A 13,823-nucleotide genomic window follows, 5' to 3' on the forward strand; every position below is an offset into this window, starting at 1 on the left:
ATAATTATTTTTTTTTGCAAAATCGCCTGAACAGGCAATAATATATGTACCTTTTCGCGAAATTGGGCACATTCGGCGCATTTTCCTGCACATGTGCTCCTTTTTTTTTACCTGACCCGGTCATACACTAGAACAGAAGCATATTCATCATTTCAGTTATGTCTTCTACGAGCTCTCCTCACAACTTCTTCACGTTGCCCTTGTCGCATAAATCCACTAAGGGATTCTTGTACTTCTTGTCCAAGTCGTTTTGAAAACTCATCACGCTGCTGTTGCGGCCGTTCGGGTCACAGTCGTTTTTCCTATTCTCTCGTGCGGAAAAGTTAAACTGGCTGTTCAACACTTCCAGATATTTTAAGTTCATTTCATTGACGGCGTTTTTGTTGCCTGGGTTGTTAAAAAGGCCAATCGTTTCATTGTTGAGAAATTTTTTATAACTGCTGTTCCGAAGCCCATTTAACTCGTTGGAAGTGCTGCTATTGGTTGTGCTATTGTTGGCAATGCTGTTGTTAGCGGTGCCATTATTGGCGGTGCCACTGTTGGCCGTGCCGCTGTTAGTCCCTGCCTTCTGCCCCGCGCTGCTGTTCACCCCGTTCTTCATGTTCTTCTTCATGTGGATCAGAGCAAGCAAGTTCGAGTCACGCGCGCCACTGCCACTACCATCGTTGTAGGGGTTCCCTTTGTGGGGGAAGTGTTCCTGGTGCTCCGTGTGTGCATTGCCACCGCTTCCTCCTCCGCCACGGTCATAGGGGCTTTTCTCCCCATTCATTTTCACATTTTGCGCGTTACCACCAAGCGCTAGCAGCTTGTTCACGTTCTTGTAATCATCCGTGTCTATATTCTTCAAATTTCTATCCTTGGGGACCGCGTTGTGGTTCTTCATGTCCTTCGATTTGGCACTGTTCGAGCTGGTGCCGCTGTTTCGCGCGCCCGCCTGGTTTCCGCTGCCGTTTCGGTTGGGGGGCACGCCCTGGCCCAAGCTGTAGTTCGCGTTCCCGCCCATTTGGCTGTTCCTGCTTCCGCTTACATTACCACATGTGGAGTTGTTCAAGAAGGCTTTGTTGTCCAGGCCGTCACTCAACCCCCCTATGTACTTCTTCTGCAGTGAGTTATTCTTTATCGAGCTGATCCCGAGGTCTGCGTTGTTCCCACTCCCCATGCTCGCGTTCATGGGGGGTTTCTTCCTGGACTTCTTGGGCGTCACTGCGCCATTGTTTTGACTGTTCAGGTGGCTAGCCAAGATGGGGCCGCTCCCGCCGCTTATTCCCCCATTTGCACTGTGACTGCTGGCATTCGGCATGCTGCTCTTCAGTGCGCTGTTGATCCCTCGGTTCCCATTCACCGTGTTGTAAAACATCGCGTTCGAAACGTTGCCGTTCTTGTTGCCGCTGACATTCCCCGCGCCATCGATAAAATCCTGGTGCACCGGCGCCGCGCCGCCAGCATTGCCAATGCCGCTTCCACCGCCAACACTACCAATGCCGCTTCCCCCGGTGGGACCGGCGCCCCCACCCAGGCTCACCTTGGCACCGCCGCTCGTCATCAGATCCCTCGCAGGCAGGGCCAGCGGGCTGGAGTCGTTTTTCGAAAAAGCATAGTCCCAGTAGCTCTTAAAGTCTTCGCACAAAATGTCTTGGTTCATCCCGCTCACTCCATTCATGCCGCTCATGCCGCCCATCCCGCTCATCCCGCTCATCCCGCTCACTCCATTCATGCCGCTCATCCCGCCCATCCCATCCATGGGGCTTAGACCCCCCATCGCGCTTAGGCTGCCCACCCGGTTGAGGCCCGCCAGCAGGCAGTCCAGTCGCTCATAGCACCTCAGGATTTTGTTGTATAGCTCCGAAGGAATGTACTTACATACGTTTTGGTTAAGAATCATCTCCTCCAGAAGAAGGGACGTATTCAGGATATCCACCTTGTACAAATCGAAAGCGTTTTTTATCTCGTTCAATCTTGTGCGCTCCTCCATCCTCGTGTGTTCCTCCTTCCTCATGTGCTCCTCCTTCCTCATGGTGAGGTTTGAAAAATCTTGTTCCGCTTCATCCTTTAGCAGGTTGTGATTAAAGAAGGGCATCATGTTTTCTCCTCTCACGATGCTATCGTAGCAGCTGTTGTTTCGGTTACTACTGTCAAGATACATACTTAAACTATCATTAAGACTTTTTGGGATACTTCCCATAAGGCTGTTCAGTTCTACTTCATTAACGTTTAGTATGTCTGAACCCGAACCCATTCTCGTCTCCATGCCGTTTTTCTGTGATTGTTTGGAGTTCCCTTGGGATGTGATATTCGCCAAGGTACCCATTCCTGCAGTGTTCATGGGGAAATTCACACCTCCTAGTCCTGCTCCTATGACACTTCCGCTGTTTCCCCTCATGTTGGAGTGCGTCACTCCTCCCCCCTTGGCCATGGCCTCTCCAGTCTTGCCGCTGCTCATTCCATCTGTGCCCATTTGGCTTTGGAAGGACAGGTCTCCTTTTCCATTTGGTACTACACCCTTCAGTATAGAGCTGTTAAACGCAAACAGAGAATGATCAAGGGGTAGGCTCGACCCGCTATTGTTATTACTACTAACGTATGATGCTTTATCATTAGTGGGGATGCTCATCTGTGGACCTGCCACCCCCCCATTCGTCATTCCCCCGTTGGGAGTCTTCCCCTGACCTGCCGAAGTTGTTGCACTACCACTGTGCATCAGTTGTTCCATCAGATCTGTGCTTGTGCTGTTCACTTTACTATTATGCATGTTTAGTTGGGATCGGTTGGCTGCATTATTTCCGCCGCTTGCATTATTTCCGCTGCTCGCATTATTTCCGCTGCTCGCATTATTTCCGCTGCTCGCATTATTTCCGCTGCTTGCATTATTTCCGCTGCTTGCATCATTCTGGCTGCTCCCTTTTCTTCTCCCTTCATGATATGCTTCCTGCAAATCGGTGGCCACACCAGCATGACTGTTCAGAAGATCTACGTTGTCCCTAACGCTTTGGCTAGTTGCGGCACCCATAAAATTGTTGTTACCTCCCTTGTCCGGGCCGTTGGCTCCCCCCCTCTCGGCACCCTTCTGTGCACCCCTCTCGACACCCTTCTGTGCTCCCCTCTCGGCATCCTTCTGTGCTCCTTTCTTCTTTCCACTAAAGGCATTCACCAGCATACTGTATAGACTACTCCCTTTGTTCTCGTTGCCTCCTTGTGGGGTTCCCATCACTGCCTTGTCCTTCTCAGAGCCATCCGGAGGGGTCACCATCATCATCCCCAAGCCGTTGGCAGCACTGTTGCCTTCCATGCCAGCCGCGTACATGCCATCCGCATACACACCAGCCGCTGTGCTACCTTTTCCTCCACCCCCTTTTGAGGTCTCTTCCTCACCGGCCCTTCCGCCTATGTTGCTTTTAACCCCTTTGTTCGCTCCTCCAGGGTGGTCACCTCCAGCCTGGTGGCCACCATAATGGGGATGTCTGTTACTGTTACTCCCCATTTGTCCCTGTCCCGTTATTCTTCCTTTCCGTGTATTCGTGTGCCCTTCACTTTTTTGATCCTCCACTGTGTAGTTGATTAAGCTTTCTCCTCCGTTCATATTAACCATCCCGAGTGGTCCACCTTGAATGCTCCCCTCCAGTTGGCATAATTTGCTAATATTTTCATTAGAGAAGGACTTCACCGATTTTATATCATAGTAATCATACGCACTGTTGTTGAGGTGGCCTCCACCAACTCCGATGTTTTTGTTAAGACACTCGTTGTCGCTTCTCTTCCCCTGGGGGGATATCTTGTCGCTTCTGTTTATCCGGTTGTGTGTAGCAGAGGAGAGGCTGGCAATCGAGGTGGTACCATTATCATGTCCTGAAAGGAGGCCATCCTTTAATTTGTCTGCGTTCCTTTTGGGTGTGTCTCCGTCCGCGGGCTTTCCTCCTGCAGCTGCGCCCTTTTTCTTCTTCTTTCTGCTCGCCCCTCCGCCGGCGATTCCTTCGTTGGCGATTCCTCCGCTGGTGATTCCTTCGTTGGCGATTCCTCCGCTGGCAGTTCCTCCTGCAGAGACCGCTGCCCCCCCAGCTGTTGCCACCTCGTCTCCTTCCGGAAGATACCTCGCATACTTGTCCTTTATAAACGTCTTGAAAAATGCTTTCTCAAGGAGGAAGTTACCACCCTTGTCCTCCACGGGTCTCCCACTCGAGAGCAAATCGACCACGTGGCTGTGTTCCTCGTGAATATACTTATTAATCTGATTAACAGTAACACACAAGGGTAGGATCATATTCATGTCCTCTCCATAAAGGTACTCAAAGAAGGAGTATATGTTAGGTGAGGACGTCAAATAAAGTACCTCCGTGTAAATAGTTTTTCTGCTTTTCTTCACATCACCCTTGTTGATTTCCTTAGCATCATTTTTAATAATAATTTCTTTATTTCCAATTTTGTATATATAAGTAGACCACAAAATGGAAAACTGAATCATCTGCAAGGTCTCCTGTGATATGTCGTAGTATTCATTAGCTAGCTTAATTTGTGCTTCTGTTAAAAATGACGAATTTAAGAAATTTTTTTTTTCTTTAAAATCCTTTGGGACGCTTAAAAATTCAATAATACCTAACTCGGATAACTTGTCCCAAATGTTAAGCTTCAGATTTACCATTTTTTGTCTAATGATTTCACTTTTTTGACATACCAGTTTGAGTTCGTTCGCTACGTAGCTGCACATGAGGCAGATGAAGGCGTCGTTTTGTGTCTCCTCTCCGCCGCTTCTTCCACTTCCGCCGCTGCCTCCACTTCCACCGCTGCCTCCGCTTCTTCCACTTCCGCCGCTGCCCCCGCCCTTGGCCCTGTCCGCGTTACTCCTCAACAGCTTGTTATTGTACAGGTAAAGCAGCCCGGGGAAGCTGAAGGGCAGGAAGGAGTTGTCTTTCCACAGCTCCTTCATGTCTAGCACGGCGGAGCAATCTAGGATGATGTAGAGGGGGAGGCTACTGACGGTGTCGCTCATCAGGTTCATGCGGTCGTTCCGCTGGGGGCACAGCTCGGGGGTGTGCGCGTCATCCTCGCCAGTCTTGTCCAACCGAAGGGGGTCGCCCAACGCGCCCAGCTGACTCTTCCCCGTTCTGGGCATGTCCCCGCGGTGGTCGTGGTGGTCGTCGTCATGGTGGTCATCGGCATGGTGGTCATCGCCGTGGTGGTCATCCCCATGGTGGTCATCCCCATGGTGGTCATCGCCACCCTTTTCGTCATTCTCCTTCTGCTCCTCGCATCCCCCCTCGAGTGGACTCAAATCCATTTTTTCCCTTTTCTTTTTTTTTTCTTTTTCTTCTTTTTGCCCTTTTTCTTCTTCTTCGTCGGGTCGGTCACGTTCGGGGAGTCTTCTTCCTCTTCGTCGTCGTCGTCCTCGTCCTCCCCTTCCTCGTCGTAGTCCTCCTCATCCCGCCCGTTCGTCTGCGCCCCCACGACGGCTCCTTTCTTGCTCGCATGAAGGGGCGCCGCGTCGGGCAGCTGGCCGTTTTTCTCCTTTCCCTTGAGGCCTTTTTTAGGCCCCATCCTTAAGGAGTTCCCCCGCTTGTCGCGGCAGTCATCATCCTCCTCCTCCTCAGAGTAGTTGTCATCATCATCGTCATCGTCGTCGTCTTCATCGTCGTCTTCATCCTCGTCTTCATCCTCGTCGTCTTCTTCTTCCTCCTCCTCAGAGTAGTCGTCATCATCATCGTCATCGTCGTCGTCTTCATCCTCGTCGTCGTCCTCCTCCTCTTCTTCTTCCTCCTCCTCTTCTTCTTCCTCCTCCTCATCGTCCTCCTCTTCATCCTCCTCCTCATAGCCACTCACATCGTAGGGGAGTTTTCCCTTACTGCGGCGCTTGCCCGAGCTGGTCCCTCTCTTTCCAGAAGCGACCCTCTTATCATTCCTATCTTTGAGCTTCCTTGCGCTGTTCGCGGCGGTTTTCGCGGCGGTTTTCGCGGCGGTTTTCGCGGCGGTTTTGGAAGGCAGTGCCGCCTCCTCCTTCTCCTCCTTCTCCTTCTCCTCCTCCTGCTGTGCACCCCCTTTATTCTCCAAGTGGACACTGTTGTGTAGTCTACCCACATCATTAACCTCAGAAGGAGAAGATAACTCCCTTTTCTTCTCCTCCTTCATTATTTTCCCATTAGCACAAATGACCTGACCAAGATTATCCTTCTGATGAATAAACATATACACATGCATTATAGGTGTATTCCTCACAGTAGCATTAAGACATTTATATGGACAACAACGTTTATCACTTTTTAAAGCAGAACAAATAATTAAGTTACTTCTATACCCTCTTTTCTTTTTTGCAAATTCTTCAACCTCTTTAAGAATCTCTTTCGGATTCTTAATACAATTATATTCTAATCTAATCCATACAGGAATTTGTAAATGTTTATAAGAATGTTGATATTTTTCATATCTTGGATATACATAATTATTTTCTTTCTTTGCTTGAACAAAACTTAATAATAATTCTTTACATGTATTATCTTGTACATAATTATGTGATAGATGTAATTCTTCAATTGGAATTTTTTGTACATAAACTAATTGCTTTATTAAAGATACTCCATCATCTTTTATATTATTTTTATATAACTTTAAAATATGTACTCCTATATTCTCACTATAATTCAAAATAAATTTTAANAAAGTTTTTAATCCTGTACATGTAATATAATTTTCACTTAGGTCTATATTAAGACAATAGTAATTGTTGTATACCACTTTGATATATTTTTTTAATATTTTTACCAATTCGATTATGTGACTATCTTGTAGGGCTTTGTTGTTTAGTGAGATATCTACGTACCGGAGTAGCTTCTTTCCCTTGCTGCCTTTGAAGGTCAGCTTTTTGCTTTCGCGGATGTACGACTCCATGGTGGGGTACAGCTTAACAGTGTGCCGCTCAACGGGGTGCCGCTTAACAGTGTACCGCTCAACGGGGTTCCACTCCGGCCACCCGCCTCCTCTGCTTCTTCTCCTCCCTCGGCGGGCCCTGTCCTCACCACGTAAAACCTGCTAGCACGACGTGTTACCGGCCTCGTTCTCTTCCTAACCGTGATGATGAGTTCCTCCTCGCGCCGCATGTAGCAAACGCGCACAGGAAATGGGCGGGGGATGATATTGGCGAAAAATGAAAAAAAAAAAAAAAAAAAAATTCAATTTCGTTCACTCAATTTGGCAAACTTCGAAAGACATACACGCGGCTTCTCCCATTCGATGCTAATCGGATTAACATCATTCGTACATGGCGCGTGTCATCACGTGCGTGAAAATGTACTTATATGTGCGCTTTGCTAAGCATGCGGTGGGTGTGGGGGGATATGCAATAAAAGGGATGGAAAAAAAAAAAAAAACAGCAATACAGTAATGCTTCAATACTGCAATACGGCAATACGGCAATACAGCAATACGGCAATACAGCAATTCAGCAATTCAGCAATTCAGCAATTCAGCAATTCAGCAATTCAGCAATACAGGGTGGGCCCCCTACGCATGAGCAAACGGGCGAAAATAATTGGGCCTACTCAAAAAAAACATACATGCACGGGCGCGCGCGCATTCGTGAACAGGCATGCGGCCTCGGGGGAAAAACTGCATCCCTCACGTACTCATAAGCGTAGGCATGCAGACGTACGAGCGGACGTACGAGCGGACGTACGAGCGGACGTATGAGCGGACGTACTACACGCAGACGCGCAAACACGTACACTCGTTCGCGCGGAGGGCCTCACGAGTGCGCACTTCCGCAGGCCAGCAGCGCATGTACATACATTCGCTTCACACTCGCGCCACGCTCGCGGGGAGATGTCCTCAGGGTGGAAACGGGAAATCAAAAATGGGGCCCCCGCGGGGAGAGGCAGACAGCACGCTGGCAAGGGGAAACAACCACACGTGCGTGCGGGCGTGAGGAGGTATGGACGTGTGGGGGTATATGGACGTATGGGGGTATGGACGTATGGGGGTATATGAACATATGGTGCTTCCTTTCCTCCTTGCGCGCGCGACGCGACGGAGGCTCTCCCAACACAACACCCGCTCACGCGATCACTTGCTTAAAGCGGTCGATCAAGCGGGGCTGCACCACACTGCTATGCACAACAGAGGGGGAGGAGCAGGTTCGCCGCAAAGAAGTCGAGATGTAAGGTGGGAAGAAGTGGGCAGATGGGGAATGGGGTGGGTGTAGTCATATGTAACACGCGGGGGTGAACATGCGGGGGGTGAACACGCGGGAGATGAACACGGGGGGTAAACACACGGGAGATGAACACACTGGGGGGAATAATATCCCTTCGTTACAAAAACGTATGGCTTTCACTTTGGCCGTCCGTCCAAATGAGAGTCCTACTTAGTTGCTCGTTCAACAGGGTGACACAAAATTGGGTGACTCCGTCGGCGGGGGCCTCCGTTTCCCCTTTTATATGTACATATAACACACGGTTCATACGTACATGCGCATATGCATACACTCGTATGTTTTGCTCATGCACGTGACGCGCGCCCTGGAAAGGGGACTCTGTTCTGGGGGTCCTGATATATGGGGCGGAAAATGAGAGGAGCTGCACGGGCACGCGTTGGAAGGGGGATGTACAGGGAGGGCGCAAAATGGGGGAGGAAAGAGCGCAAAATGGGGAAGGATGGAAAGGGAGTAATGCAAAAAGGTACAGAGCTGCAAAATGCACAAAGCTGCAAATGGTACAAAGCTGCAAAAGGTACAGAGCTGCAAATGGTACAGAGCTGCAAATGGTACAGAGCTGCAAATGGTACAGAGCTGCAAATGGTACAATGATGCAAAAATGCAATCTGAAATGCCAAGTTGGCGAATCGGCAAAGAGGGAAAAACGGTCGGTAGCAAAAATGGCCAAGTTGAGAAAACGGTTAGTCGCAAAAATGGAGAAAAGTTGTGAAAGCGATCGGTCGGTCGGTCGGTCGCAAAAACGTGGAAGTGAGAAAATGCAAGTGATAAGTTCGTCGTAATAACTTCGAAATGCTGAGAAGTTTGAAATCGCACAGCGCGCGGGGAAATGGCGAAAACAGAACTCTTTTTTTTTTTCCTGCAGTGTTGCCTATTCAAACTTCGCATATTCGCGAGGAAATATGCTCACTTGCCCGCCCCGCATATGCGTAGGGAGCAGCGCGGCGGGAGAGGAAGTCACCATGTGGGAGTAAACGTACGTACCCGTGCCAGTATACGCGCGGTACCATGTCAGTATACGCGCCGAACCGTGCCAGTATACGCGCCGAACCGTGCCAGCATACGTACCGTACCGTGACGTACACGCGACATGAAGTGCGCCGCGTGTCCCCTTTTGGCCAGCACAAACTTAATGAAGTTTCGTGAACACGTGCATGACGGGTTGAGGTGGGACGAGGACGACAGAGGGGGGGGGGAGGGAGAGAGAAACTGATATCCTTTAACTTATGCTCATCTTCCACTTGCATTTAATTAACAAAAAAAAGAAAAGGAGTTGATTCTCTTTAACTCCAAAAAGGAAAAAGGGTGAGTGGGGGGGGAAATGGCATGGAAAAGTCACCTCCACGATACGATACAGTACGATGCCGTACGACGCCGCACGATACGCCCGCTGCTCTGCTGTACGCGTTTGTATGCGGTCCGAACTGTGCCGTGCCGCGTGCTACGGTACTCCTTTTTTGCCTGAACATGTACAGGCAATTTGTGAGTCCATCCGAATGGGCACCCCCCACAGAAGGAGGAAGAAGAAGAAGAAAAAAAAAAAAAAAGCCTTCCCGGTCGCCCCCCCTAGGAAGAAGTAACACGTTCGTTCCAATGTAGTGACCATGTGGTAATGATGTGGTAATCGTGCACTAATGATGTACTAATCATGTACTAATCATGTAGTATATGGATGTACGCCAATGCAGCATGAGTATGCTCAACAGTTCCTTTTCGCTGCTTCTCCCAGCTGACCAAAGTAAAAGGCAGCTAATTAACTGCAGGGGTATGTAGCGGTAAGTAGGGATAAGTGGCGGTACGTAGGGATAAGTGGCGGTACGTAGGGATAATTGACGGGGGGAGAATTCCCCTCCCTTTGTTTATGGAGGCCGCCAAATGAAGGCATCCCATCAAAGCCGCATGATGCATACATTTGCAAGCAGTTGCGGCCTGAAAAAAAAAAAAAAAAAAAAAAAAAAAAAAAGTTGATATGGAAAAGTTGCGAATCGGTGTGATGACGTGCCATCCTCATGACTTCGCCGCCCGCAGTGCGCAACGAGGTAAAAGGGGGAAGAGGGGAGGTACGTTCTCGCTTAACCAGGTGCAGGGGTTGCCTGTGGTTGTGCTTCCCCCGACTAGTACACTTCCTTCCACCTAGCGCAGTGTGTGTAGCCAAGTGGGCAGATCTAAAGGGGCGCCCACTGCACTGCCGTGGGAGATCGCGCCAACTCCCAATTTGGTCATGCGTCCCCTGGCATGAAATGGCTTCACATGTGATGTACACTTGGGGGTGCCCCCTTAGGGAGGGATGCTTCATTCGGCCCTTCGTTTGCCCTGACGGGCGAAGGGTCCTTCACATGTGTGCATTTGATCTTTTGCATTCGCACATTTGTTCGCTCATATTTACTAATCTGTGACGGGTGGCTAATCTGTTCCCCTGGATTAGCCAACAAAAAAAAAAAAAAAAAGGCCTACTTGTGTGACGGTATGACCCTCGCCTTTCCGGATAAAGAGGTCTACCCAGCTGCTTAACCCTAAGTTGACTAAGCTGTTGGTCTATTCTCAGCTTTTTTCTTTTCCGATTTTTACCTGAACAAGTCATGCACTGTTCGGATGAAATTTCAAAAAGGTAATAAACCATTACGATGAAGCGTTTCCGACATGGGGGCTTCCTTTTCATGGAGAACTGCCGCGAAACGTTTATTAGGGGGGGAGGGTTACTCGATGGAATGCACGCCAGGTGGGAAGTAATAAAAAAAAGAAAAGAAAAGGACAGCGCCAAATGGCTCATCGCTGAGTGGTACACATATAGACGTCCCGCATAATACAGACGTTCCGCATCACGCAGACGTTCCGCATCACACAGACGTCCCGCATCACACAGACGTTCCGCATCATACACACAGCCCGTCCCCGCGGAGGCCCTACAACTCTTTTTAACGTTTTTCCAGTTTAGGCTGACCCAACAAACACAAGCATACAAAAGTGACTCCACGTACGGGGTAAACAAAAAAAAGGGGACGAACAGTGCTGCGCGGGGGGGGTGCTGCTGCTACTGGTGGTGCTGCTTCTACTGCTCAGGAGGACCCACTTTGGGTCACGTGTCGAGGAGGCAAATCCGTCTGTTGCTTTTCCCCTGTGTATTATTCACCTATTCAGTTTGGCGCCGACGCCCGCACCGCATGCTCAGTTAACCAAATGGAGGATCCCCTTCCACTCCTCAGGCAGCAAGTCCAACACATACAGATACTTGTCTCCTTTCTTCCTCTTTAAAATCAGAACGATTTTTGTAATTTCGTTTTTTCCCAAATTTTTTTTCTGGTCATTGATGTACTTGGTGCATTTCTGTAGAATGGTGCTTTTGTTAAAGAGGGACAAGGTGTGGTTGTGCATTCCATCAGAAGTGTTTCTCCTTTGTCTTGAGTTATTTCTATCCTTGGATGTGCCTTCTCCTTCGCTCTGTTGGTGGTTCCCCCTTGTTAATGCTGCACCTTCACCATAGGGCAACAAATCGAGACAAACGACGGCATAAAAGTAACACAAAAAATCGTTTACAGGCATTCTCTCTACTTGGCTAGCTAAATTGCTAGCTATGCTGATGAGGGTTTGCTTGTCATCTCGAATGGCGTGACACAGTCTTGAAAAATCTTTGGCATCAAAATGGTGCACGTTGTGTGAGATGATTGGCTTCAGCTGGGTTATGTGTTGGTCTAACCTCCTATACTTGAATAGACACCACACTAGCAGGGAGAGATACTTGTGGTGAATGTTGCTTATGTAATGGTAGTTCCTCAGGTCATTTTCCATCATTTGGAGATACTGGTCGTCGTATATGAACAGCTTGGTCAGGCTGTGCAGGTTAATTATTTTGTGGAGAGTACTCAGTTCGTGGTATTTGCACTTCAGCTCGTTCGTGATTAGGAAGGACACGATGTTCTCCTTAAAGAGGTAGGCGTTTTGGCTGCTCAGGGCGTGCACCTTCAGGGGTGTGTGCTGGGAATCCTCGCTTCCGTGTTGGGTAGGCCGCTCGCCGGGGTTGCCGCCACACTGGGAGGGTTCGCCCCCACTGCCGCGTTCATTCCCACTGCCGCTTCCACCCCCACTACCGCTTCCACCCCCGCTTTGGCTTCCACCCCCCAAGAGGGCCACGTCGTACTTGGAGTGCCCACTCCTGAAGGAGTAGTTCGCCATGACGCTGAGCAGGTCGGTGAGCTCGATGGCGGAGAGCAGCCGCAGCTGCCCCTCCACGTGCTCAACCACTTCGCCCATGAAACCCACAAGGAAGTCCCCATGAGATATTTTCCTCTGCTCAGGAGGAATGCCCTTCTTGAATTTGCTCTGCTTCAAATGGTACCACAAACGTGACAACATATTTTTCTCACTCAGTTCCTTCTCCTCGAAAATTAAGTCAATCAATATTTTTGTGAAAACTCTTGAAATCCCAATGTAGTTATACAGGTTCATTTTTTCTTTCATCCTCTGTAGATGGTTAATAATTAGCCGATATATGTTAAAGTTGCTCGTACCGTTGAGGAGGTAGAGTGGCTCTAACACTAGAAGGACGTCCTGTACACTGAAGCAATCCAGTCGGTACTCCAAATAATCCAACAGAGCTTCCACCATTTCCTTTTTCTTATCATAGTAGTAGAGATACGAATAGATGTGAAATATATTTACAATTTGGCTCGGCGTGTATGTCTTTAAGTGGTACATAATTTGAGACTCCACGTGAGGGAGGAATACTTGATGAATGAACTCCTTCGAGATTTGCTTCTTCAGGATAACGTATTTTTGGTCCGTTGGGTTGGCGGCGGGTTGGGAGCCACTTGGGGCGGCGATTTGGGAGGCCATTTGAGCGGCGGTTTGGGAGGCCATTTGAGCGGCGGTTTGGGAGGCCATTTGAGCAGCGGTTTGGGAGGCCATTTGAGCGGCGGTTTGTGCGGAAGTTTTGGCACCAACTTCGCCTCCAACTTCTGCTCCCACTTCGCCTCCCACTTCGGAAGCGCACCCCAGCGGGTCGTACATCATCTCCCGCCTGGAGGAACGACCCACGTGGCCCTTCCCCTTGCCCTCCACCCGCCTCGCCTCTATAAACTGCCTGTACCGCTGAATTATCATCTCGCTATTTTGGGCCATCACTGGGTCGTCCACTTTTTTCTTTTCTTCTTCTTCTTCTTCTTCCGGGAGGGCCGCCTCCTTTATGGCCCTCGTGTGTATTCCCTGGAGGTGCCTCAACCGGGGGAAGGCCCTCCCCTCCCGACACAAGTCCGCTCCCAACGCGCCCGATCTGACCGATCCGCCCGATGTGCCCAATCCAGCCGATCCAGCCGATCCAGCCGATCCAGCCGATCCAGCCGATCCGCTCGACGCTGCTGATCCTCCTGATCGCGCCAGCAAGTGCAGCGATCCCGGGCACCTCAGCACAAAACGCTTCATTCTGCCAAGTCAATCATATTTCCTTGCGACGGTGCAGTGCACACTCACGAAAAAAAAAAAGGAGTTCCCCTTCCGATGGGCTCAACCAAGCACGGGCATACGTACGAGCTGTACATCTACGCCTTCTTATCACTTCCAAAAAAAAAAAAAAATTCGCTAAGAGGAGATGACACGGTGACTGCTCTACCCCAGGATGGTCAGCACACTCGTCGAAAGGTTA

At 49.6% G+C, this 13,823-nt stretch overlaps 2 protein-coding genes across 2 annotated transcripts; both read right to left on the bottom strand.

The window, feature by feature from the left end:
* Positions 1–178: 178 nt before the first annotated feature.
* On the bottom strand, positions 179–6,114 carry PCYB_021590 (hypothetical protein; the record flags this gene model as incomplete). The annotated part of the gene is made up of 2 exons (XM_004220509.1): positions 179–5,248; positions 5,341–6,114. 2 exons carry the CDS (start codon positions 6,112–6,114, stop codon positions 179–181), a joined length of 5,844 nt encoding a protein of 1,947 aa, XP_004220557.1.
* Positions 6,115–11,353: 5,239 nt separating this feature from the next.
* Positions 11,354–13,603, bottom strand: PCYB_021600 (hypothetical protein; the record flags this gene model as incomplete). Its single annotated transcript, XM_004220510.1, has 2 exons — positions 11,354–12,889; positions 13,163–13,603. The coding sequence occupies 2 exons, from the start codon at positions 13,601–13,603 to the stop codon at positions 11,354–11,356; spliced, it is 1,977 nt and encodes a 658-aa protein (XP_004220558.1).
* Between the last annotated feature and the right edge of the window lie 220 nt (positions 13,604–13,823).

The sequence above is a fragment of the Plasmodium cynomolgi genome, chromosome 2 (genome assembly GCF_000321355.1).
Source record: "Plasmodium cynomolgi strain B DNA, chromosome 2, whole genome shotgun sequence".
NCBI lineage: Eukaryota > Apicomplexa > Aconoidasida > Haemosporida > Plasmodiidae > Plasmodium > Plasmodium cynomolgi.